The sequence below is a fragment of the Ctenopharyngodon idella genome, chromosome 20 (assembly GCF_019924925.1).
Source record: "Ctenopharyngodon idella isolate HZGC_01 chromosome 20, HZGC01, whole genome shotgun sequence".
In the NCBI taxonomy this organism is placed as follows: Eukaryota; Metazoa; Chordata; class Actinopteri; order Cypriniformes; family Xenocyprididae; genus Ctenopharyngodon; species Ctenopharyngodon idella.
In genome coordinates, this window is record NC_067239.1 from 12,763,305 (window position 1) to 12,790,728 (window position 27,424).

General features: G+C 44.2%; 1 protein-coding gene across 2 annotated transcripts in view; it reads left to right on the plus strand.

Annotated features, from left to right (window-relative positions):
* kcnk2b (potassium channel, subfamily K, member 2b) overlaps nt 1-27,424 on the plus strand; it is an 83,274-nt gene that overhangs the window by 21,871 nt on the left and 33,979 nt on the right. For both annotated transcript variants that reach the window (XM_051875586.1, XM_051875587.1), the window contains exon 3: nt 20,845-20,962. In XM_051875586.1, the coding sequence (XP_051731546.1) occupies nt 20,845-20,962 (118 nt within the window). The remainder of the gene's footprint in view (nt 1-20,844; nt 20,963-27,424) is intronic.

Here is a 27,424-nt window from a genome sequence, read left to right on the forward strand (position 1 = left end):
GTTATAAAAATAACACTGATAAAGACCCACTTTATTGGTATTTAAATAGTATAGGCTTATGTTGAACTTTATTCTTGTACAGATGGCGCTCTATTAAGCAGTACAGAAGCAGACTTGACGGCTCTGTTTTCAGTTCCACCCCCAATTGTACTCGGCAACTCTCAACCCGTTCGGTATGTGCAGTGCCGCATTAAGTCTATCAGGATCTCAGCAAGAAGATGATTACAACTCCAAAAACAGCATTACCAGCTTCACTTATTACAAACCTGATTGACTTTTATCTCTAAAAGTTCTAATTGAGAATTAATAGAGATTTTTTTATGTTTCATTTGAAGTCACCATTGTGGTGATCATTGTTTGTTTTAGTTGAGCTCTTGGTCCACATATTTTTTGTGTTAATTTTTATCTGGCAGCTGTATCTGTGTGTCTATAAAACATTTTTTTGTTATAACAAAGAAAACTACGATCATATGAGGGCAAGTGTTGTCAGTTCCTTGTTGATGATAACAAAAACATTATGAAGTGAGCTTTTAATAAGCTCACCTAAAATCTCTTAAGTATTTATAATGGTGATGTTATTCATTTTATTTTAACTCGTGCCACCAACCCAATGTGGAACTTGCAGTGTGAGATCCAACAGCATTAAAACAATCAGATATTCTGAAAGAGAATAAAAACATGTGCACAAAATGTTTTGAGCTACTGGATCCTTTAGACACACAGGCATCAATAAAAAAGCTTCATGCTGCAATGCATTATGGGTACAAAACTCATCCATGACTCCCAGCATGCATTGCAGCATGAATAAATTATGCAGATGAATTTTCTTACTGTTTTCTGCTTTTATTTTTGCTGTTGTTTTCACTGTGTTTTGTAAGCTTGCTTAGTAATATTCAGAGGTGATCTTTTTATCTGAATTTTTTATACATATATTGCATATTGTTGATTGTTACCATTGTTGAGGTTTGTATGATTAGTGTTGATGTCTATACATCTGAATAACCATTGAAAGGCTCTTAAACAAAAGATGTCAATTTTGAGGTGTTTGCTTTTCATGCTGTTGTTTAACAGAGATGTTTCTATCATGAATGCTACATTTGTTTAATAGAGCTTTTGTTCAGATTGTTGTAATACTTCAACACAAAAGCTAGTGACTTTAGCCACTTTAAGACAATTGCTCGAATGTCTCAAGTGCAGTAATTAGTATATTTCGTTATCAATGCACAAGTGCTCTCAGTAATACACATTGTAATTGTTGAAAGAGAATTGATTTAAAAATAGAGTCAAGAGCCCACCAAGCAAACACCGCTCACCATATTATGATTTCAAATAAACAATTTTGCTTTAAACATCAACATTAACTAAACCTCTTAATGTTAATAACCTCTGAATAAACCTCTCTTTATTTTCAATGAGAACTTCTGTAGATGTATAAAATAAAGTTAATCTGGTTAGTAATAAGTAAAGCTGGTAATGTTGTTTTTGGAGTTGTTTTATCCTCTGCTCAGATATTGACAGATTTTTAATAGTGGTTTAATCTTCTTTTGTTTGCAGTTGATTTTACTAATGCTCAATAATCAGTTAATCACTTAATTATCTCATTAACTTCAAGACTGCTTCAGTTTTTCTCTTAAAGGGATAGTTCACCCAAAAATGAAAATTCTGCCATAATTTACTCACCCTCAAGTTGTTCCAAACCTGTATAAATTTCTTTGTTCTGCTGAACATAAAGGAAGATATTTTAAAGAATGTTTGTAACCAAACATTTGGGGGCCACCATTGACTTCCGTAGTATTGAAAAAAATATTGTGGAAGTCTAGGGTGTACCACAACTGATTGCCGACATTCTTCAGAATATCTTCTTTTGTGTTCAGCAGTTCAACAAAGAAATTCGTACAGGTTTGGAACAACTTGGGGGTGAGTAAATAATGATTTTGGGGTGAATTGTCCCTTTAAAACTGCAGATTGGACTCATAAACACTGAGCAATGTTCACTAAGGATTTTGCTTGTGTTGTATATTTCAGCATCTATCCAAACGTAAAAAAAAAAAAAAAAAAAAAAAAAATTTAATTAAAAACAAAACAAAACAAAACATATTCAATACATGTATCTGTATTTCATGGTTGTGGTAAAACTTGTTCTGGCCCAGTTCAGGGCTGGTTATGTGTTATTATTTGGCTGAGATTTGGGCCAGTTATCTCTTACATAACAAAAACATATGGTAATATACTGCAAAATATAATGCAATATATTACATAATACATTTCCATATATGGGGAACTAGTGCTTATATTTTTCAATATACTTCAATATGTGCATTGACCATATATGGCTATATATTGATACATATAAAATATTTAGAAATGAAGATTAAAATAGCATTACATGTAATATTCATGACATTTTATCCTTTATTGTGTACATATATTGTACATGTTCCCATATAAATGTGAATGTATTGTACACACACATGTAAACACATTCACGGAATGAGTTACAACTAATTTTGCAATCGCACTCTGTTTTTCGCTGAGGATGCAACCTAGTCTGCACTGCAGCGAGGGTACAGAAACTGTGGCTACGGGATGTACATCTCCGTTCCCTCCTTCAGGGAACGAGGGTTACATACGTAACCGAGACGTTCCCTTTCAGTCGGACTCCCCCGTGTCTTAGGTTGACCTATTCGGCGACGCGGTAGAGAGCTTTGCCCAGCAGTTCTCTGCCGCCCAGAAGCAGGCTGAGGCCATTAAACATGTCTTGCCTCGGCGGTCCGCTGCTGCCTCCACCCCGCCGCCGGCCGCACAGCCTCAGTCTGCTCGTTGCTGAGGGCTCCCGCCTGTTTCGTCCTCCGCCCCTGCTAAGTCGGCAAAGCAGCAGCCTACACCCGCCAAACAGCAGGGAGCCGGTCACGGACGCGGCGCCCAGCCTGCTCAAGCCAAGCCAGGTGGCAAGATGTTGAGGAAGACTCGATCCTGAGACGGGCGACCTGGAGGGGAAGGTTTTCTGCTCTTCGGGAGCTCTTCGGGATTCCAGCATCTCTCCCACCCCCAGAGGAGGGCCGGGGGGAATTTGTGTCTCTGTCTGTCCCGCCGCTGGCTCTCCGGATTCCAGCGGTACCCACTTCTACACAAAAAGAGCAGTTTCCCAATCCTCCAGGTCACAAGAGGGCACGGCTGTCAGTGTGCGAGGCCCCGCCTTGTCACTCGCAGCCCCCTCTCACATCGCCAGAAGGTCCCAGTGTGATGGTTAAGGCCACCTCCCAGCCGTCTCCCATACACACTGTCACCTTGCGGAGTCTAACCCCACTTCGGGCCGCTATGCCGTCCGAGTCGGGTCCCAGCACTCTGCTTCGCTGCCCCATCCCCGGTACGTCTGTGGTGCCTTTGGTCCCGCTGCCTCGGTGTCTGGAAGCCTGGATAGCGCTCCCCAGTCCGTCCCGCTGGCTCATTCGCACTATCAGACTCGGCTATGTGATTCAGTTCGCCCGGCGTCTCCCGGTGTTTAGGGGTGTCCACTACACTCAGGTGTCACTGGACAATGCACCTGTTCTCTGCGCGGAGATTGCTGTCCTCCTGGCGAAGGATGCAATCGAGCCGGTCCCTCCAGCCGATATGAAGTCAGGGTTTTGCAGCCCCTACTTCATTGTACCCAAGAAGGGCGGTGGGCTACAGCCAATCCTGGATCTGCGTGTCCTGAACCGGTCCCTTCATAGGCTGCCGTTCAAGATGCTTACGCAGAAACGCATTTTCGAATGCATCCGTCCCCAGGATTGGTTTGCAGCGATCAACCTGAAGGACGCGTACTTTCATGTCTCAATTCTGCCTCGTCACAGACCCTTTCTACAGTTTGCGTTCGACGGTCGGGCATATCAGTACAAAGTCCTACCCTTCGGGCTGGCCCTGTTGCCCCGCGTCTTTACGAAGGATGTGGAGGCGGCCATTGTTCCGGTCAAGGAACAGGGCGTTTGCATTCTCAACTACTTCGACGACTGGCTCATCCTGGCCAGCTCACGAGAGCAGTTGTGCGAACACAGGGACATGGTGTTAGCTCACCTCAGCCGGTTGGGTCTTCGGGTCAACTGGGACAAGAGCAAACTCGCCCCCGGGCAGAGGATCTCTTATCTCTGTATGGAACTGGACTCGGTCGCCCAGACAGCGCGCCTCACCAAGGAGCGCATCCAGTCAGTGTTGAACTGCCTGAGTACGCTCAAGTGCAGGACAGCGGCCCCACTAAAACTCTTTCAGAGGCTCCTGGGGTACATGGCATCCGCAGCCACGGTCACGCCGCTCAGATTGCTTCATATGAGGCCGCTTCAACACTGGCTCCGCGGCCAGGTCCCGAGATGGGCGTGGCAGCGCGGTACGTTCCGTGTCCCCGTGACACCGAACTGCTGTCGCACTCTCACCAAGTGGTCAGACCCTTCGTTCCTGCGGGCTGGAGTTCCCCTCGAACAAGTGTCCAGGCATGCTGTGGTCCACACAGATGCCTCTGCCACGGGGTGGGGGGCCACGTACAACGGGCATGCAGTGTCGGGTCTGTGGACGGGGCATCAACTGCAGTGGCATATCAATTGCCTCGAGTTGCTAGCAGTACGTCTTGCACTGAGCCACTTCCGGGAGCCGTTGACAGACAAGCACATACTGGTATGCTCGGACAGCACTGCGGCCGTTGTGTACATCAACCATCAGGGTGGTCTACGCTTCCGCCGCATGTCGCAACTCGCCCGCCATCTCTTGTTATGGAGTCGCTTTGTGCCATTCATGTCCCAGGCGTGCTCAACCGTGCAGCCGACGAGCTCTCACGGCAGCCTCCTCTTCCAGGCGAATGGAGACTCCATCCCCAGGTGGTCCAGCTGATTTGGCAGCGCTTCGTCGCACAGCTCCTGTGCAAAGCCAGGGAGGACGAGGAGCAGGTCTTGCTAGTGGCTCCATATTGGCCCACTCGGACCTGGTTTTTGGACCTGACGCTCCTCGCGACAGCACCTCCCTGGCCCATTCCTCTGAGGAAGAACCTCCTGACTCAGAGTCGGGGCACCCTCTGGCACCCGCATCCCGACCTGTGGAAACTCCATGTGTGGTCCCTGGACGGGACGCGGAGGTTCTAGGTGATCTCCCGCAAGCGGTTGTAGACACTATCACTTCCGCTAGAGCTCCTTCTACGAGGAACTTCTATGCGTTGAAGTGGAACCTGTTCGTTGAATGGTGCTCCTCTCACCGAGAGGACCCCTGATCATGTTCGATCAGATCTGTGCTCTCCTTCCTGCAAGAGGGCTTGGAGGGACGGCTGTCTCCCTCCACCCTCAAGGTGTATGTTGCCGCTATCGCCGCACATCTCTGGGGAAACACGATCTGATCGTCAGGTTCCTGAGGGGGGCGAGGAGACTAAATCCGCCTCGCCCTCCCTCTGTACTCTCTTGGGATCTCACCCTGGTACTTACATCTCTCCGGGGTCATTCAGATAGAGTCATAGGCAGTCATAGGCAGACTCAGCCCTAGCTTTGCTCTGTCCCGTCCGCGCTCTGCGCCTGTATGTGGACAGAACGCGAAGTTTCAGGACCTCAGATCAGCTCTTTGTCTGTTACGGAGGCCAGCAGAAGGGAAAGGCTGTCTCCAAGCAGAGGATGGCCCACTGGAGTCCCAGGGCGTGCCTTGCCCGCTCAGGTTGAGAGCCCACTCCACCAGAGGAGTGGCCTCTTCCTGGGCGCTGGCGCACGGCACCTCGCTGACAGATATCCGTAGAGCTGCGGGCTGGGCGACACCTAACAAGTTCGCTAGATTCTATAGCCTTCATGTAGAACCGGTATCTTCCCGTGTACTCGCTTCCAGCAGCCGGTAGACGCGAAGAGCCCATTCTAGTGTCGGCTTGCAATGTCATTCCCGCCCCCTGGGCCAGATACGGGCATCCTTACTCCAGTCGAGTTCTCCGCTTGGCGAACCCTGTTGAGTTCCTCCGCCTCCCCTTTCGGCTCGGACATTGCGGAGTGCCTGATGCCAGGCTAAACGTCCGTCTTTGACGTTGATGTTTGGCTGGGTGTATTGTCCACGGTCAACTCTCCACGGTGATCCCATGTCTTTCCCTTAGCAGAGCCAGCTCTGCTGTCACCTGTCAGATGAGTCTCCCCCTATGCTTAGGCTGGAGCCATCCCAGGGACTCCATATGCGTACTGCCCACGGCCAGTCCATATGTGTATTCTCCACGTAAATTCCTCCCCTGCTGGGTAGGTAGTGGTCTCCGCAGCGTCCCCTATGGGTTCGCTTCCCCAGTGTTGTCTAGTTTACTTAGTGGGTATTTTGGAACAGCAGTAGACGGCGTAAGCTCGCCCCCTTCTCCGTCCCACTGGTGCGCCAGGTGGCTAGAGCTTGCGCTGGACGCTGGAAGGGGTCCATAACGGTGGCATTTTATTTTGGGTTCCCAATTCGTCGGTCACTACTGACGTACGTCGAACGTGACCGACTGAAAGGGAACGTCTCGGTTACATATGTAACCCTCGTTCCCTGAAAGAGGGAACGGAGATGTACATCCCGTAGCCACAGTTTCTGTACCCTCGCTGCAGTGCAGACTAGGTTGCATCCTCAGCGAAAAACAGAGTGCGATTGCATCTGCTCCCCTATTTATACCACCTGGCGGGGGCGATGCGCATTATGCAAATATCGCACACCAATTCCATTGGCTTGTTTTAGTTCACTCGAAGCTGATAGGGCTCTCTAGCGATATCCCAATTCGTCGGTCATTACTGACGTACGTCTCCATTCCCTCCTTCAGAGAACGAGGGTTACATACGTAACCGAGACGTTACGGTCTTGTGCTAGAGTGCCCTTGAGAGCCACCAGAGGGCACTCCCCTGTTCATTGCCATTTTTATCAAAGACTACATCCCCCATAATCCATTGCCTGGACTCATCAGCACTCATTGTTTTCAGCTGAAAACAATTGTTTTTAGCCTCATTAGCCCACCTTATATAAACCTAGTTCACACAGTCACTCCTTCGCTAGATCTTGAAAGTGTTTGTACTGCATTTCTGGGTACTACCCTGGTTTTCTTGCTTTCATGGTTTTTGTGTTCTGCTTGGTTTATTTGGATTACTCTGTTTACCTGTGCCTTGGGCTTTTGGAATTTAAAAGAGTTTCTGGTATGTGTGAGTTTTTGGGGTTACCGCTGTGCTGAAGAGTAGAGCCTGTTGACGATTGGCCAAACTCTGTAATGATTATATGATACTTTATTTAAAAAGTAATGGCCGTGCATTCTTAAGCACAGTAATAATCTCTTTGCTAAATACTTTAGTACATGTAGGTGTGCTTGTGCTATTGTTAACTAGCTATATATATGAAACATATAGGCCCGGTTTCACAGATAGGGCTTAGCCTAAGCCAGGATTAGACCTTAGTTCAATTAGGATATTTAAGTAGCTTCTATAAAAGTACACCAGAAAAAAACATTGCTGATGTGCATCTTGAGACAAAACAATGGCACTGACTTATTTTAAGATATGTCAGTGCAATTTGCTTTCAGTTAAAACAACTCAAACATGCATTTTAGTCTAGGACTAGTTTAAGCCTTGTCTGTGAACCCGGGGGATAGTGTTAAAGGTGCAATATGTAAGAATTTTGCAGTAAAGTATCCAAAAACCACTAGGCCAGTGTTATATATTTTGTTCACTTGAGTACTTACAATATCCCAAATGTTTGCAACTATTTGTAAATAGTGAGAAAATTGCAATTTTAACCAAGGCTCCGGGACGTGTGAGGAGTCGCCTGTCAATTGCGTCATACCTGCATTACCCTCGGCTTCCGGTTTTATTTTGTAGAAACCATGGAAACACCAAAGACGCTTTAATATTTACATGTTTTAATAGACAAGGGAACAACTGTTTTGATATATTTATAGACAGAAAACTAATTACTGTTATATAGCTCAACACATTTAGTCTTATTGCTTAAATCTAATTTTCTTGATTTTTTTTTGCGAGTACCATGCTTTACCATGCCTCACAGAAAAACACTATTTTGTGAAGTAGCTAACATAGCAAAATCAGATGAAGCTTTGTTTTTATTAACAGTAATACAGCATTTTCTCCATCATACAATACGTTTTAAAATTAATTGCATGCCATTTATTAACACAAGCCATCCAGCATTTAATAAGATATTCTAAAATCGATCTAGCTTACTGCAGTGTGTAACAAATGTCTCACAGCAGCCACCGAGCAAATGCACAGAGTAACGTTATAACATTTTCAACACACTCAAATGTATCTAATATGATAAACAGAGCTGCGTTACCTCATACTCATGACGGGAAAAACAGAAGCAGCGCCGACGACTGTGGCATAATAAAATTTCCGCTGCTTGCGGCGTGTGTTGCGCAATCGCTCCAGCGGCCTCGTTCAGCTCCCACAACACTCGGTCCTGCTCTGCTTCATACTACAGTAACGTTAATAATCGCATCCATGAACATGATTTCTTCCCGAGTCCTATCCCAGATGTTTTCCACCTGCTGTGAGGGGAAGACCACATGTCCCAAGATTCCGCGCTCAAACTTGGCGTCATCAAGCTACGCCTTTGTTTTGAATAGGCCTCTAGTGACTTCTAGCAGACAGAAAATATTACATATTTCACCTTTAATAATTTTGAAATATATTTTAGTATGTTTCTATATATGTGTTTGTATATACTGCATGAATAAATATATGTTCAATATATTTGTACACATGCAGTACCTTATCTTATCACATGTACAACTATATGTTATGAAGTATATTACTGAATATGAAATTACATTATGATATATAAGTAAATATATTGTCACATATTTTTCAAAATATGAAAGCGTAAATTCCTTAGGTATTATTCAATATATTGTAATATATTTAAACAATATTTTATTCTGTGTATTCTGTGTAGAAAACAGTATATATGATAAAAGATATTTACCTTCTGCGTTTGCAATATGTCAGTTAGCCATTGGTAAATGTCTTGTGTTCGTATTTGCGTTTTTTCATTCTCAATCGATATCCCACAACCCATGTTCTCTCAAAATAAGAATTTTGCAGTCAGATGTAAAATAATCCATGTAATAATCCATGTAAAAGCCATTACTAGAGCACCGACCGAAGCAGTACTGCAGATTAGAAGCCGAGCAGCGACACACTCCAACCGAACGGATGTATATTCAAATTTGAGGCGTGCACAGTTGTCATTGGCCAGATTCCTTGTTGACGTTTAGATTAACCAACCAAGCTCAAAGTAACATGGAGAGACAACAAATAGTGCTGCAATATAGAATATATAGCAAATGTGTATATTTATTTTTTATTTGTAGGCTGTTTTTAAGTAATTAGTAAAATGGTGTTTTCACATATGCTTACAACCAGGGTTAGGTGCCTCTGTGCTATTCTCTATTCACCTATCATTTCCCTATGAATTTAGGGTTAGGGTTAGGGGAAGAGTGTGTGTTCATGTTTGTCTATACTTGTGATTTACAGTTACATTCACATGACCAATAATGACCCTTTTTCATTTTAACAAATCCCTGCTTTAGAACCTTATGCCTAAATGCAGCTGCACACTATGACATTTTCTGTAGGCTATTTGCCCCTTTAAATCGCACAGTGCTACAAAACCTGTTGGTCCAGGGTTATTCCACTGTGGTATTTGTGGTATGGGACCATGTAAACTGAAAATGCTGAATAATTGAGAACTTTGTCATTCATTTCAACACTGTATGCTTGCAGCAGCATGATGAATTAGTGGTTAATACTGTCACCTTACAGCAAAGTGTTTCCTTAATACATGCACATCTGACAAATTGAGGATTGTATATTTTCCATTGAATGTGTGTTTTCCACACATTGCATGCTGGGATGCATTCCAGTTCTTTCCTACCATTTTCTCCATGTTCTGCTTTTTCTAGTTTCAAATGTATCAGTATAGGGTTTCTCTCACATACTCCAAATAACAAATGCATATTCTGATCAGATAACGTATTAATAATTTAAAATGGCAGTATGCCATGAGTGTGTTAAAGATTTGAGTGGTTTTTAGGGAGTTTGAGCTTGTAAAAAATATGCATGCTTTTCTCATCTCTATTCACAATTTGGATTAACTGATATGTGGAAAAAGGCCTGAAAGTTTAAACCTGGAGAGCAGAGAAGCTTTGTACACTTTAAAAATAGACTTTGCATTGTTTGATATTTAGTTTGCTATATTTGCTTTGTATCCAGAATTACAGAGTTTAAAAATACAGCTAAATATAAAACCAATAAGATTTGATGCGCAGCATAAATGAGTACACCCCCTCTGAAACTTCTGAAAGTCAGCAATTACTCAATTACTTAGAGGACATGTTAGGGTTCTTTAGAGATATAATGTTCCAGCAAGTCTGCTTAATCAATTACCAAAGAAGCATGTCAAAATTATTCAGGAAAATAAGATTTTTTTATCAAGGTGATAAAATGTTGTGTAGCAAAAATGAGTACACCCTCCTAAAAGTTACTAAATAAAAGTTTTCTGGTTTAAGTTTAAGGCAATGTTTGATCAACAGGTAAGTATGTTAAACCAAAACATTTAAAGAGAAGTAATTTCTTGACAATTAAAAGTGTTATATAGCCCACTGAATCATTCTCAGACTTAATGCTGACAACAATAGAACCACTTGGGAGAGAACTGTCAGAAGACTTATTTCTTAGCACAAAAGAGGACAGTGGTACAAGAGGATTACCAAATCATTGTTTTAAGTGTGAAAATATAGCAAAAGTAACACCAAAATTCAAAAACAATGGACTTATGACAAGGCCCCTGAAATAATTAGGCCTTCATTTTAAGCTTTCATTTAGTGACGAGGGATTTTTTTGCTAGACAAAGAGCAGGAGAAATACCAAGCGAGTGTCTTAGAGCCAGCAAAAGCTATGAAAAGAGTGACTGTTTATCTCACAGAGTAAGATGCAGCCTGCAGAAATGACATGCATGGTTCTTGTTCTCACTGGAACTACCTACTGTAGCCAAAGCACAATAAAGTCAGTTAACCATTTCCAAAGCCCATTTACAAAATATAGATTCTGGGAATCAATACTCTGATCTCATGAGACCAAATCAATCATTTTGGATCTAACAGCATCCAATATGTTATGGTGTTGCTAGAGGAGGAGTACAGTGAGAAGTGCCTGGTTCCCACAGTAAAGTTCAGTGGTAGTAAAGCTCTTATATAGGGATGTATGAGTGCTGAAGGTGTGAGGGAGTTGTGCTTTATCAGTGCTGTCATGAATTCCCACACCACTGTGTAATTTAATACACAAACTTGAAACAGAAGATGTTACCCTTTCCTCATTCTCTGCATTGTTGGGCATTTTTTCAACATGACAATGAGGATATGCATTCTCCCAAGGTGAAAAACCTTCTGTGGACATGCATTGCACTCAATCTTAACACTCTTGAGCACCTGTGGGGGATTCTGTAGAGACGAGTTGAGCAACACTCTCCATTAAAGATCAGGGCATTTAAGGAGCTCATCATCCAGGAGTTAAACAGGACAGATGTGACAATTTGTCATGAACTTGTACACTCTGTGCCAAGAAGGGTCAGAGCAGTATATTCAAAATTATGGAGGCATACTAAGTGCTAGAATATTATACATTTGTTGAATTAAATCTAGGGTGTACTCATTTCTGCAATCCTTAATTTAAACAAATAATTTACTATTTTACTAATAGTAATAGTAATAGTTACTAATAGTAGGCTAATTTACTTATTTTATGGCTATTAATGACATATATTTCTCAGTTTTTATTATGTATATGTTTAATACATTTTAGTTTTGCCATCTTTCCATGAATTGGATCAGTGATCATAAAGAAAATACATCTTTTATATTTGTTCAGAGGGGGTGTACTCATTTATGCTGTGCACTGTATATTCACATTTATATGTGTATGTGAAATATATGTACACAATAAAGGATAAAATGAATATTACATGTAATGCTATTTTGGCTTTATTTCTAAATATTTTTATATGTATCAATATATACCCATACATGGTCAATGCCTATATTGCAGTATATTGAAAAATATAAGCACTAGTTCTCTTTCGAGGGAACTCGCGCTGCGTCGCCGTGGCAACGCTTTGGGGATACCCTTCAGCGTAAGCGCTCCTGAAGACGTGTACAACTAGTCCAATCGTGATTGGTGCAACGTCATCCCATGACGTATGCCGGCGGAACGCGGAAGCTATAAAAGAGCTGTCAAACACAGCTGTTTCAGCTTTCTGATCTTCAGCAAGCGTTCTGTGTCTCTGTCCGTCTTATTTGGTGTTGTTTGTCCCGTAGAAAAAAAAAAAAAAAAGAAAAAAATGGCGAGTGAAAGCAGTGAGCAGAACTTTAGACCGTGCATTCCTCCCTGCCAGCGCTTTATAACGCAGGGAGATGCACATAAGTTTTGTGTTTACTGCATGGGAGTGGAGCATGCACGATCAGCCTTTGAGAAGGCTGACTGCCCAGCGTGTGAAGCATTCCCTGTTAAAACGCTCCGCTCCCGACTGGCTTTATTTTCTGAAAGTGGCCAGTTTGGCGTTCCTCGCGGCTCAGGTCCCGCGGCTGCTGAGGCAGCTCGCCGCCTGCAGTCGTGGGGTTCGCAGATGGACCTGGCGGCGGGGGTTGAGACGGCTGCGGCCCTTTCTCAACCCTCAACCGCTGGGCCCAGTGCTCAATACCGGGATCCGGAAGCCCGCTCCGCGGCTTCTTCCGCCCCGTGCGAGCCTTTAATGCTGAGTCCATCTGCTTCTGAGGAGGTGGATGTTCTCAGTATTGATTGTGATATGAGTGATTTGGGTGACTCGCCAGCCCAATCACCACAGTATGAGGAGCTTGTGGAGGTTGTTTCTCGGGCCGTGGCGAAATTAAACATCGATTGGCCGGCCAAGAGACAGGAGGAGCGTAGTAAAAGCAAGCTTGATGAACGTTTCCTCCAGTCAGCACAACGACCTCCACGTCGGGGTTTGCCGTTCTTCCAGGATCTCCACACCGAGGTGGCGAGGTCCTGGAATAAACCATATTCATCGAGGCTTTCGAGCCCCACCGTCCATCTTTATTCATCCCTGGTGGGGCTCAAACAGAACGGTTATGGGACGATGCCCAGGGTGGAGGATACCCTGGCGGCGTATTTGTCTCCTGACGCTGCGTCGTCCCTCAAAGCCCCGACACTGCCCACCAAACCATGCCGAACTACATCATCTTTGGTGGGCAAGGCGTATATGGCAGCAGGTCAGGCCGGTGCCTGTTTACATACGATGGCACTTTTACAAGCTTATCAGGCCGACCTGCTGAGGGAAATGGATGAGGCGGAGGAGGTGCGGCCCGACGATATTAAAGAGCTCCGTCGGGCCACTGATTTATCTCTCCGTGCCACAAAGGAGACGGCTCGTGCTATCGGCCGCTCCATGGCAGCTTCAGTGGCAACGGAGAGGCACCTCTGGCTGAACCTCTCGGGCATTAAGGAGAGGGATAGAACTTTCCTCCTTGATGCCCCGCTGTCGCCATCTGGTCTCTTCGGCGACGCCGTTTCAACGGTCGTCGAGAGATTTCAGGAGTCAAAAAAACAGGCGGCAGCATTTCAGAGGTTCATCCCGCTAAAATCCAAATCCCAAGGGGCTGCACCCAAAGAGCAGCCCCGCCCATATACGCCGAGCTCCTCATACCGGCAGGCACAGAAGGAGAGTGTTGCCTCTCGAGCGCCCCCTGCAAAACCTAAGGCGCAGAAGCAACACTCTCAACCGAAGCCCCAAAGAGAGAAGACGGATCTGAGGAACGTCATTCTCTCTAGACGGGCTTCGGGAAAGAGGTCCTGACGATTTTGTCAGGCCTCTGAGGGCGCCCCCTCCAGGGCGGGAGCTTATTACAGCTGCTCCCCCGTGGAGCCCTCAGGAAATCGATTTGTTAACCCCGCCGCCTTCGGCGCTTCGGGGCACAACGATTTCCAACGAACCCATAACTCAGTGTTCGCACAATCTTGTGACGCTGAGGGGTTCGCTCTCAATAGAGAGGCCTGTAGAAAATATAAAACGGTTGAACCCTGCCGCAGACGCGCTTCAGGGCACCCAACCTGCTCCATCGAGTATGGCTGGGGTCAGCCCCGAGAGGCTGGTACCCTTAGTGAATTTCCTTCCAGCATGGGAAAAATTAGCCAATGTGTCAAGCTGGGTCACTCGCACCATTCGCAAGGGCTACAGACTTCAGTTTGGGTCTCGCCCACCCAGGTTGAACGGAGTTTTGAACACGGTAGTAAGCCCCATGCTGACACAAGTGATGGAGGAGGAGGTTCAGTCTCTACTGGCAAAGGGGGCCATAGATATCGTTCCCCCCCCAGAGAGAAACACCGGGTTCTACAGCCGGTATTTTATAGTTCCCAAGAAAGATGGAGGATTACGTCCTATTATAGATCTGCGTCAGCTCAACCGCTCTCTGAGGAGATTTCGGTTCAAGATGCTGACGTTGCCTCTCATCGTGAGCCAAATCAGGTCCGAGGACTGGTTTGTCACGATAGACTTAAAGGATGCGTATTTCCACATTTCCATCCTTCCGGAACACAGGAAGTTCCTGAGGTTCGCTTTTGGGGGCGTAGCGTACCAATATCGGGTCCTTCCGTTTGGCCTAGCTCTTTCTCCTCGCACGTTCACGAAGTGCATGGATGCTGCTCTAGCACCCCTCAGACTTCAGGGAATTCGAATACTCAACTATATAGACGACTGGCTTGTGTTAGCTCAGTCTCAAGAATTGGCGGCACAACATCGAGATGTTGTGCTCGACCACATGAAACACCTGGGGCTGAGACTGAATGCGAAGAAGAGCATGCTAACTCCCGTCCAGAGGACGGGGTATCTAGGAGTAATATGGGACTCGGTTACGATGCGGGCACAGTTGTCTCCCGCACGTATCGAGTCGGTTCTGGCCATGGTATCCAGGATCAAGCTAGGCCAACTCATCTCTGTAAAACAGTTTCAGAGACTGTTAGGGCTCATGGCAGCAGCGTCCAACGTGATACCTTTTGGCCTGCTGTACATGAGACCCCTACAGTGGTGGCTCAGGACCAGGGGGTTTTCCCCGAGGGGCAACCCATTCCGTGGGATCAAGGTAACGCGCAGATGCCTTCGTTCCTTGGTCGTATGGAAAAAACTCTGGTTCCTGTCCCAGGGCCCTGTTTTGGGGGCGTCCTGTCATCGCAAGATAATTTCGACAGACGCATCCAACACGGGGTGGGGGGCGGTCATGGAAGGCCGCTCTACCCAAGGTCTGTGGAGTGGAAAGCATCTTTCATGGCACATAAATTGCCGGGAGATGTTAGCCGTTTGGCTAGCCTTGCAGCATTTTCTCCCAGTCCTCAGAGGCAACCATGTCCTAGTCAGAACAGACAATACGGCAGTGGTTGCCTATATAAATCACCAGGGGGGTCTGAGGTCGCGCCCCTTGTGCAAGCTGGCCCATCAGATCCTCCTTTGGTCTCAGGGAAAATTGCTCTCTCTGAGGGCAATGTATATCCCGGGACATCTGAATGTGGGGGCAGACGTCCTGTCGAGGCAGGGGCTGAGGCCCGGGGAGTGGAGACTGCACCCCGAGACGGTGCAGCTCATTTGGAGAAAGTTTGGACGGGCGCAAGTGGATCTCTTTGCAAACCAAGAGAACTCACACTGTCCTCTGTGGTTCTCCCTTGCTCATCCAGCCCCTCTGGGGCTGGACGCTATGGTACAGCCGTGGTCGAGGCTGCGGCTGTACGCTTTTCCCCCGATCGCTCTGCTCCCGGGAGTTCTAGAGAGAGTTCGGCAGGATGGGGTCAATTTATTGTTGGTAGCCCCATGTTGGCCGGCCCGAGTGTGGTTCTCGGACATAGTAGCTCTCCTCGACGGTCTCCCGTGGGAGATTCCGCTCAGGAGAGATCTCCTGACTCAGGCCGAGGGCTCAATATTTCACCCCCGGCCGGAGATGTGGAAACTTTGGGTCTGGCCCCTGAGGGGGACCAGCTCATAAAGGAGGGTCTCTCTGCTGAGGTGGTAGATACCATACTTAACTCTAGAGCTCCCTCCTCAAGTGGAGAGTATTTTCTATATGGTGTAGGAGGAGTCAACTCGACCCAGTTAACTGCCCGGTGGCTTCAGTGCTGGAATTCCTCCAGGACCGCTTTTCGGCTGGTCTTACACCATCTACCTTGAAGGTGTATGTGGCGGCTATATCTGCCTTCCACACACCTTTAGATGGTGCATCCCTAGGGAGACACCATCTAATAACTCGTTTCCTCCGTGGAGCTTTGAGGATGAGGCCTACGGCTCAAGTCAGGATTCCCTCCTGGGACCTGACTGTTGTTTTAGAAGGGTTGTCTTTGGCACCCTTTGAGCCTTTGGATACAGCATCTGACAAATTTGTCACACTTAAGTTGGTGTTTTTGTTGGCTATTACATCCCTTAAAAGAGTTGGGGACTTACAAGCTCTCTCTGTGGCTCCATCTTGTTTGGAGTTTGCCCCTGGCGGAGTCAAAGCCTTTTTGCACCCTAGACCGGGTTACGTACCAAAGGTACCCACCAACGTGGCGAGGTCCACAATCCTCCAGGCCTTTCATCCTCCAACGTCGGCTGAACGCGAGAGGCTGCAATTGCTCTGTCCAGTCAGAGCCCTCCAGTGCTACGTCAGGAAGACTTCTAACTGGAGAAAATCAGATCAGTTATTAGTATGCTTCGGGCCCCCAAAGAAGGGTTGCCCGGCTACTAAACCTACCATCAGCAGGTGGATTGTAGAGGCCATATCCAAGGCATATGAGGTGCGCGGGTTGCCTTCACCTCTGCCTCTTAAGGCCCACTCTACTCGAAGTATGGCATCGTCCTATGCATTATGGTCGGGGGCCTCCCTCCAAGACATTTGTGATGCGGCGGGTTGGTCTTCCCCTCACACCTTTATTAGATTCTATAGTTTGGATCTACAGGTCACGCCCGGTTCCCAACTGCTTATGTCCTAGTTTGTGCCATTTTTTTTGCTCACATCAGGACAGGCATTTCGTCAGTATGGCGACGCGGGTATTCGTTCCCCAAAGCGTTGCCACGGCGACGCAGCGCGAGTTCCCTCGAAAGGGAACGTCTCAGGTTACACATGTAACCATGGTTCCCTGAGAGGGGAACGAGACGCTGCGTCCCCTTGCCATACTTCCTGCATGCCTGTCAACCGCTTGCTTCAGATCAGTAGCTGAAACAGCTGTGTTTGACAGCTCTTTTATAGCTTCCGCGTTCCGCCGGCATACGTCATGGGATGACGTTGCACCAATCACGATTGGACTAGTTGTACACGTCTTCAGGAGCGCTTACGCTGAAGGGTATCCCCAAAGCGTTGCCACTGCGACGCAGCGTCTCGTTCCCCTCTCAGGGAACCATGGTTACATGTGTAACCTGAGACGTTTCACATATATGGAAATGTATTATGTAATATATATCACATTATATTTTGCAGTATATTCCCATATATGTTAGTGGACTCAAATTCCTTACGTAACAAACAGTTATAACTAAACATAAATTTACTAATCTCTTGCAGCTAGCAGTAGCACACATATATGAGATAACGTAACTTATAAATAGACTATCATTGCATCAGTAACTACACAGCTACTGCTTTTAAATAAAACAACATGCAGCATATGCAAGTCCTTGGCCCAGTCCTGGACTTAAATGCAGGCTCTACTCTTTAGCACAGTAGTTTGAAGTACTGCAGTTCAAAGTGACAGTCCAAAACAGTAATTCTAATCACCATACAGGCAAAAGATCACCTTAAGAATGAACAAAGTGGCGTTTGGTATATGAAAAGCAAAATCAGAAAAATTAGAAAGGGTTAAGCAATGTCCAAGTACTTTATTGAAGTAGAGTAAACCACAAAAAGACAAATTTGTTATTAAAAAAAAATAAAAAGGTTGTATACTATGTATCTTCCAGCCTCGTATGAAGCCAGTGTGTCCATTAATAACAGTTTAGGAAAAAATATAATGTCATTTATTGGAAAACTATACAGTGTCAGGCAGAACAGCCTTTAGACTTTACTGTGCAAGAAAGAGGAGAAAGTGGTCAAATAATATATCATTCATGTCCTTAGTTATATGTTCCTTCAAGTCTAACACCTCCACTCCCGCTGTTGAATCTAACAAAGCTCCCACATCTGTGTTCTAGTCACATACACACACACACGTCTCAAATGCTTCTGTCCTTTGCTTAAGTGTGCTGCTGATTGCTACTGGATGCAGCATGCCTGAGGCTCTTTGCATCACACATCACAAACCTCCACTGGGTAGTTCAACCCCTCCAGCATTGTACCTTATGGCTTATGCGCATTTCACAGATGATCAGTTTGCAGTGCATATATGTGGTATGTATTTTTTTCAGTGCCCATGTTAACAGGTTAGAATATGCACATTTGTAATGTGTTGCAGGACCAGTGCAGATAGAGCAGTACAACGATCAAGTTTATTTTTGCTGTGCTCCACATGCAGAATTCTACTGTTTCTCAGTCAACATATGACTTTCTGCCAGGGGTAAAGCAAGGAAAACTACGTAAAGAAAAACAAGATTGTCACAATGTGCACAGAATTATGAGTACTGCCATGCAGAATGTAAAGTGTTGTGGCTGGTCAAGGAAGACTAGTGAGCATTTTGACAGGTGACAGATGAAAAATCGCCTGAATGTGGGACCAACCTAAAAACAGCTTGACCAGGATGAGACCCCCAATCTCCAATTTCTTATTGAACTGTAAGCCAATGGCTATATGAGGCTGGTAAGAGGCGATAATCACTTTGCATTTGCCAAAGAAACTAAGGATTGTAGTGTGGAAGATTGGAGCCGTGTTCTGCAGTCTGACAGGGGGGCTTGATGGGGACGGGCCTGTTCCCAATATAACATAATCCACTTATTTTGATTGTTCAATATAACCTGAAGTGTCATTAAAAGCAAATCTTGTGCAAATATCCCCATCTGGACATCACTTTTGGCCACTACTATAAGTAAATATGTTCAGAATGGAGACAAAAGAATATTGATATGGGGAAAATTGGTCTCACATATGACAAAAGGGAGTATATTATCAGAATATCAGAACAACTTGTTATGGGTCACAGGTTATACCTGTATTTCAAAGCATTCATAACTGCGGCCATTTTATATAGAATAATTTTAGGCTTGTGCTTCAAATGTGTGGATATGTGTCTACTTCAGACATGCACTCCACAGTGTCTATTCTAGTTTAGCACTGAAATACTGCAGCTCAACATATGAACTTCCTGCTCAGCCAATGGTGTGACTTTAGGATGGGATTACCTGTTTGGAGTGTTTAAGAAATCTGCATTTGGTGTATTAAATATTTTATTATGTCATATGCTGAGGTAGAAACAGTATTAACTTAAAGTGTGCATATACAACCCGAATTCCAGAAAAGTTGGGACATTTTTTAAATTTGAATAAAGTGAAAACTAAAAGACTTTCAAATCACATGAGCCAATATTTTATTCACAGTAGAACATAAATAACATAACAAATGTTTAAATGGAGAAATGTTACAAATTTATGGACAAAATGAGCTCATTTCAAATTTGATGCCTGCTACAGGTCTTAAAATAGTTGGGACAGGGGCATGTTTACCATGGTGTAGCATCTCCTCTTCTTTTCAATACAGTGTGAAGACATCAGGGCATCGAGGTTATGAGTTTCTGGAGTTTTGGTGTTGAAGAGTTCGTGGTCGTCTTACATTTAATAATGCACCAAATGTTCTCTATAGGTGAAATATCTGGACTGCAGTATGTTGTTTTGCATTGTCCTGCTAAAATACACAAGGTCTTCCCTGAAATAGACGTCATCTGGAGGGGAGCATATGTTGCTCTAAAACCTTTATATACCTTTCAGCATTCATAGTCCATTAGCCTGGAGGACATGGTGTCTGTGATTTCCAACAAGAATGTCAAATTTGGACTCGTCTGACCATAGAACACGTTTCCACTTTGAAACAGTCCATTTTAAATGAGCCTTGGCCCACAGGACACAACAGCTCTTCTGGACCATGTTCAAATATGGCTTCCTTTTTGCATGATAGAGCTTTAGTTGGCATCTGCAGATGGCATGGTGGATTGTGTTTACTGACAGTGGTTTCTAGAAGTATTCCTGGGCCCATTTAGTAATGTCATTGACACAATCATGCCGGTAAATGATGCAGTGTCTTCTGAGGGCCCGAAGACCACGGGCATCCAATAAAGGTCTTCAGCCTTGTTCCGTACGCACAGAGATTTCTCCAGTTTCTCTGAATCTTTTGATGATGTTATGCACTGTAGATGATAAGATTTGCAAAGCCTTTGCAATTTGATGTTGAGGAACATTGTTTTCCACAATCTTTTTATGAACTCTTTCACAGATTGGAGAGCCTCTACCCATCTTTACTTCTGAGAGACTCTGCCTCTCTAAGACATCCCTTTTATAGCTAATCATGTTACAGACCTGATATCAATTAACTTAATTAGTTGCTAGATGTTCTCCCAGCTGAATTTTTTCCAAATTTTCTTGCTTTTTCAGCCATTTGTTGCCCCCGTGCCAACTTTTTTGAGACCTGTAGCAGGCATCAAATTTGAAATGAGCTCATTTAGGGGATAAAAGTGTAAAATTTCTCAGTTTAAACATTTGTTATTATGTTATCTGTGTTCTATTGTGAATAAAATATTGGCTCATGTGATTTGAAAGTCTTTTAGTTTTCATTTTATTCAAATTTAAAAAACGTCCCAACTTTTCTGGAATTCGGGTTGTAAATATTTTTTGGAATACATGTAATTATACTAACCTTTTTTCTCTTATAGCAAGTGGTGTCAGCGTTACGAGCAGGAGTGAACCCTTCCGGAAACTCATCCAATCAGAGCAGTTTATGGGACCTCAGCAACTCATTCTTCTTCGCTGGAACAGTTATTACAACCATAGGTACACATGCAAGCACATTAGCAAACACGGTAACACTTTATTTTACAGTGTCATTGTTACATATGCTAAATGCAGTTACTATAGTAATAACTATAAATTAAGCATAATTACATGCAACTAACCCTAAACCAAACCCTAACCCTAACCATGTAGTAAGTACATGTAGTTTATTAATATTACACAGTACTTAAATGTATAACTACAGTGTAACAAAGACACCTTAAAATAAAGTGTAACCGCAAACACTATAATACTGTTCTAAAACCTAGTTAGCCATCACTATCATGTGCCATGCACATTTGTGATGGTGTAATATGATCGCAAATGTACCAAGATTGAATAGAATCAAGTGACTCATGCTGCAGGAGGCGGCGGGAACAATTGCATTTGGATTCAGACTGCAGCAAACATGCCCAGTGTGAAAACCACCTTAAAAACTTGGACCTGGCAACCTTAACTCTTAAATTTATATTGTAAGTGAAGACTGGTTTATATTCTATGTTCACAGTCATGAAACTTTAATGTTAGTATCATTGATAAGCTATTATAGTGTTTGAAATTTCTGTCATTAAATACTCACCCTCATGTCATCCCAAAACCCGTAAGACCTTCGTTCATCTTTGGAACACAAGTTAAGATATTTTTGAAGAATTCCGAGGGTATCTGTAACGCGCAGGTTGTGTAATCACACACGAAGATGAGTATAAACAGGTTCACTTTAATAATCCAAACAGGTACGATCCAACGAAGAAGAAAGCTTACAAACACAACCATAAATGAAACAAGACCAGACAAAGACACATCAGCTGAACTGAACTTATGCTGCGTTCCAGGCAGGTTTTTGAGCCTGTAAGTCACGACTTCAAACCACGACTCACGACTTTGTAGCGTTCCAGGCAAGTCACGGCAAACTGCCTGAGTGTAAACAAAACAGCATGACGGACCATACGGGGCTTATGCTCATTTACAATTGTTTCTATCGCCAAAGGTGCTTACTCCTTGCTTATTTAAGGGAAACAGAGGAGGAAAAACGGCGCATAAGGCAAGAGAAGCTGTTATACCTTTTATTTTACGTTATTTTACCATGCACTTGCATAAACACCGTATCCGTAAGGGCTGCCATTGTTGTTTCGTGGGCTATGTGACGTCAGAGCGCGGAACTGGGAGTACATCGATCTAGTACGAGTTCACGTGGGAAGTCACGGGTTTGACTGCCGTTCCAGTGCACTTTCACGGGTAGAAGGTTGGAAAAACACGGGTTACAGGTTGCCTGAAACGCGGCATTATATACACAGATGTTAACTCAAATGATCAACAGCTGTGGTGATTAGTGCAGTGTCCATGGTGACAGATTGTGGCAGGAAAACAGAACAAAGGAGCACATGTGACTGATGAAAACAAACAAACTGAAAGTCCACGATGCGTGAGGGTGTTGACAGTACCTGAACCACACATAGGCAGCAATATCATCCCATACATTGCACCTTTTGAGGTCCAAAAAGGTAGTAAAAACATTGTTAAAATAGTCAACGTGACTACAGTGGTTCAATCTTAATGTTATGAAGCGACGAGAATACTTTTTGTGCACAAAAACAAAACAAAAATAACAAATTTATTTAACAATTTGAACTGTTGTCATACGCAGTTTACGTAGTGAAAGCAGTGCAGGCTTCTATGTTTACGTCCGAAAGCCAGCTCAGTATTGGCCGAAGCTGTACACGTGAGCACCATGACGCATGAGTGTGATGCTGATGCAGGAACTGTGGTTCAGATACCCTCGGATTTTATCAAAAATATCTTAATTTGTGTTCTGAAGATGAACGAAGGTCTTACAGGTTTGGGATGACATGAGGTTGAGTACTTAATTACAGAAATTTTATTTTTGGGTGAAATAACCCTTTAAGTTTCAGTTTATTTAGTTTTAGTTATTTTAGTGGGCCTACTTCAACTTATTTAAATGAAAATGGGAAATGTTGCCTTGGCAAATAGCTGAAATAAAATAAGTTTAGGGTTTTTTTTATTATATATTTTTTATTTCTGTTAATGTTTATTTTATTTCAAGCAATATTTTTTTTTTTTTTATGGTTTTAGTTTAGTTAACAATAGTAAACCTGTTGCGTGGTGACTCCTCTGGATCCAGTGCTCTTTTGAGAATATGTTCACTGTGGATGCTCATAAACTCACTTCAAACTCACTCAATACTGTGTATCTGGAATCAGGGCTGTAGCTAGGTAATCTAGTACAGTGGTGTAGTTTTTAATAATTAGCTAATTATTAAGTTGTGTGATCAAATGTTGCCTAAAAGAAAACTCAACTTGCTTAAAATTTTGTAAGAATTCTGTTGTTGTTTTTCTACATCAAACATTGTTCTGTTTAAAGGCTTTTAAGAATGTCTTGGTTACTATTGTAACCTTCGTTCCCTGATGGAGGGAACGAGACGTTACGTTGATGTGCTGACACTAGGGGTCGCACTTGAGAGCCCCAAACACCTCTGATACTTTTTTGAAAATGTCAATGAGAACTGGTGAGTGGAATTTGCATGTGCCACTCCATTGGACATTTGGGTATAAAAGGAGATGGCATGTATCCACTCATTCAGTTTTGTGCTGAGGAGCCAAGAGTGTGTCCCAGCCATTCAAGGGGTAGTTCAGTGTTATGGCAGTTGGGACACAACGTCTCGTTCCCTCCATCAGGGAGCGGAGGTTGCAATAGTAACCAGATGTCGGCAAGTGCACTCGCCATGCCGTAACCTTAACCGTAAGCCGCGTAGTCCTTCGTACCTCTCAAGAACAGAAATGACAGTACTTATAATGAGAATAGGTCACTTCAGGTGTTTTTAACCTTACAGCTGCGCAGACCAGAAGTTAGCGTGGGGGAAGCATTCCTTTCTCTGTGTAGAAAAAAAGAGCACTACAGAGGCCACATCCTGCCCGAAGGCAGGAGAATACATCACATGGACTTACCTACCGGGAAGTACCACACATGGAAAGAAGTCTCTGCGGTAGGTCTTACCTGAAAATGGAGGAGCTCTACAACACAGTGACTAGGGAAAGACGAGGGTTTACCGTCAGGGAAACCATACCATGGAAAATACATCATATGGAATTTCTATCAGGGAATTACTACATATGGAGCACCTAGTCCAAGTACACAGGCTGACCAGAAAGGGCATACATCATGATTGCTGGGCCTGACGTTAAATCCCTCTTCCAAATTCGACTGCTGCAGGGTGTCGAAGGGTAAAATATGTCCAGGATTCACCGGCCCGGGGGAACTCACATGGACAAAAAAAAAAAAAAGCATGTTATCAGCTCAGGGAGGAGAAGGGTGCTGTGTGCAAACCCTGCAAACAAGCCTGCACTGTCCCTTTATGGGCCCACTTAGGGCTAGCATAAGGGCCCCCAGCAGGCTGGCTACCAGCACAGGGCCCCTGTGAATTTACTCATTGGCAAAACGTTGGCCCCTTAGCGCTGGACCTGTTAGCGTTTAATGTTCTGTTGCTGCTGGTCATGTGACAGTGTTTTCAGCTTATTTAAATAAGGAGATTTTACTTTACTGCCAGTCATTTGACCGTTTTATCATCTAACTGTTTTGTTATTGTATTAATTACAGATTATTTTTGTAATTTTACATACATTTGTATGTAATTTAAGAAAACAGAAAATACTGTATAAAAATACAGCCAAACAGAGCATGGGAAAAGAAAGTGGGCTGCCTACACAAAACCTGCATGGGCCCAAAGGCACAAAAGTTGCTCTGGGCCCGAACAGGGCTGGCCCACACTCGGCCATCATGGGCTTAATGTGGGCAGTTCACTAGTGTGGACTGCTCACAGAGCCCGCAGTGAGCCCATAGTTGTGGGCCTCGCCTGGGCAAGCCCGCACTGGGCCTATTTAGGTTTGGTGTGGGCTGACCCTAGCCCAGGAAGGAAAGCACTGACCCAACTGTCCATCTCTGTGGGTCTTCACCTTAGGAAGCACACCAGTTAGCGAACAGACTCCGCTTCAAACCATATGCCGCCTCATAGAGAGGACTCCTGCCTAAGTGATAGCATCTATCACTGCTGGTGATAGTCCACTTACTGTAAGTCTTCCGTGTCCTGTCCCGGGGCCAAACGTGGAGGTTCTAGAGGTCTGGGCATGGGTGCCAAATTGTGCCCCGTCCCTTAGAAAGAAAGTCCTTCCTCAGGGAGATTCACCAGAGAGGGGCCGTCGCAAGGAGAATGAGCCGGGTCTGGGTCTAAGTCCAGGTGGACCAATATGAACCAACCAGCAGAACCTGTTCTTTGTCCATCCTGACTTTACACAACGTCTGTGCAATCAAGCTCAATGGGGGAAGCATATATTTGCACAGGCCCCACAGCCAGCTCAGTGCCAGCTCGTCTGTGCCTAGGGGGGCCTCGGTCAGGGAATTCCACAGTGGACAGTTGGAGAGAAAATTCAGTCGCAGAGTGCACTTCCTGCATCAAACCCAGATCAGAACTACCCTTGTGCAGATCTCTTAATGCCTTGGCCTGATGCAGGATGAACTTACAGGTCCTGGATGGGAGCCTAGTATGATTTGTAGTGAACAGCAGACATGATGGCACCAGAGCTTCACAACAGAAGTTCACACATCAAAACAAAAATCCTTTTATCCCACTGTGCTCAAGACAAAAGGGTGTGATAGGACCCTTAATGACAGCTAAATGACTATTGTAATCAGGACTGCCAAAAGTGGAGGGCAGGAAAGATGACATCAACGACCCATTGATCACAGGCTGTTTCATCACGAGTTGCCTTTGTTCACCTTAGCCCTCCATGCCTGAGACCAATGTGTGAACGATCATGGACTCCTAGGGCTACCAAACCGGTTCTGACTAGAGCACAGCAAGAACAAAGAAAGGTCTCAAGAGAAAGACAATATCTAAACACCAAAAATGAACAGGAATACTCTAAGGAACATGTCCTATACATCTTTTTACTCATCCAGGAAACTGTGCACTCACAGTGGAAAGCGCACCTGGAATAAAAGCCAATGCACTCTCTATGAGTCCAGAACACTGCCACAAGGACTTTGAGAAAGGTTTGGAAAAGTTATGAAGCATTTTCAAGGTCCTAAAGACACTGTTTTATTTAACTGTGTATTTTGGAATAATGCAACAAGTTCCACAGGATGGGAAGGTGGGACATGATGGGTGGACACCTGGACACCTGGACACCCAATCACATCACCATAGCAGGAAAGGCGGGGATTAGTAATCCCCTCCCTAACGGGAAGGAATAAAGGCTTTCCCAAGTGAACAAACACTTGTTCTGAGTTTCTGACCTGACGAGGGAAGAACAACAGCACGACCAAGGTTAAACTCTTGTGAGTAAACCTTTAACTGCATGAACCTTCAAGCAGCCCAACTGCTTCTGCAGAGGACTTTGGCTCCCTGCATAACTCAAGTACCTCCAACCTACAGAAGATCCTGCGGATCATCCAGATTACAGATTAAGTTCTCTGGATTACACAAAGACCCCAGAACTCAGTGCAGCTCTGCAACTGTTGGAAAGCAATTCAGTCTCTCCCACTGCAAACGGAAGGATACCAGTGGAAGATGTTTCCCATTGCCTGACTGATCACCCGACCAAGTGAAACATAAATATAAGCTAACCAAACCTTTTCCTAAAGGCCTTGGCATTAGGTTGTTGCTATATAAGATTGCTATTTGTGTAGAGACTGTTTATCTAGGGTCAGCGTATACAGATAGATACATCAGACACATTATCTGTATTCATAGTAAATGTTTATTTACTACTTCATACCAGCATACAGAAAGGCCACAATTGACTCCCCTATAGACCGCTAATTACCCATTCATTGCTTCATCCAATCCATTGCTCATTTACTTGGCATTCATTTTGTTAACGTCCATGTGTGTAGTAGTTTGTAGTTTCTGTTTGATTATTGATTCAATTTTCTTAGTAGTTTAGCCATTTTCCTTAGTAGTATTTAGTGAGTGTGATATTTTACTCTTGTATATCTTTTTGTTAATAAGTTCTTTTTTATTGCAAACTGTGCCATAATTGTGCCATTGTGGTGATAATCAGAGGCTCTACAATCTCACCCGAATCTCACTAAATCCTTCAGATTGGTCAGATGACAAACTTCCTCCAATTTATAAAATTCTAATTCAGTCAACAATCTTCCATGATTGTTCTTTATTGTCAAGGAGTCTTTGCCTGGTGCCCAGAAATATAGGAAAGAATCATCTGACTCAATATTAATATTAATACAAAATATTAATATTAATATTTAAGGACATAAAATCACTACATTTGTGGTGCCCTTGTGTGAGGCTAATCTAAAATCACTACAGATTCTTCCAGGTGGTGGAAAAAAGTTCAGACCTCTCCAACTCAAAATTTTCTAGTGACTGGTCACATCTAAATTTTTCAATTGGCCTTATGGAATTTCTCTGAATTTTATCAATGTGGC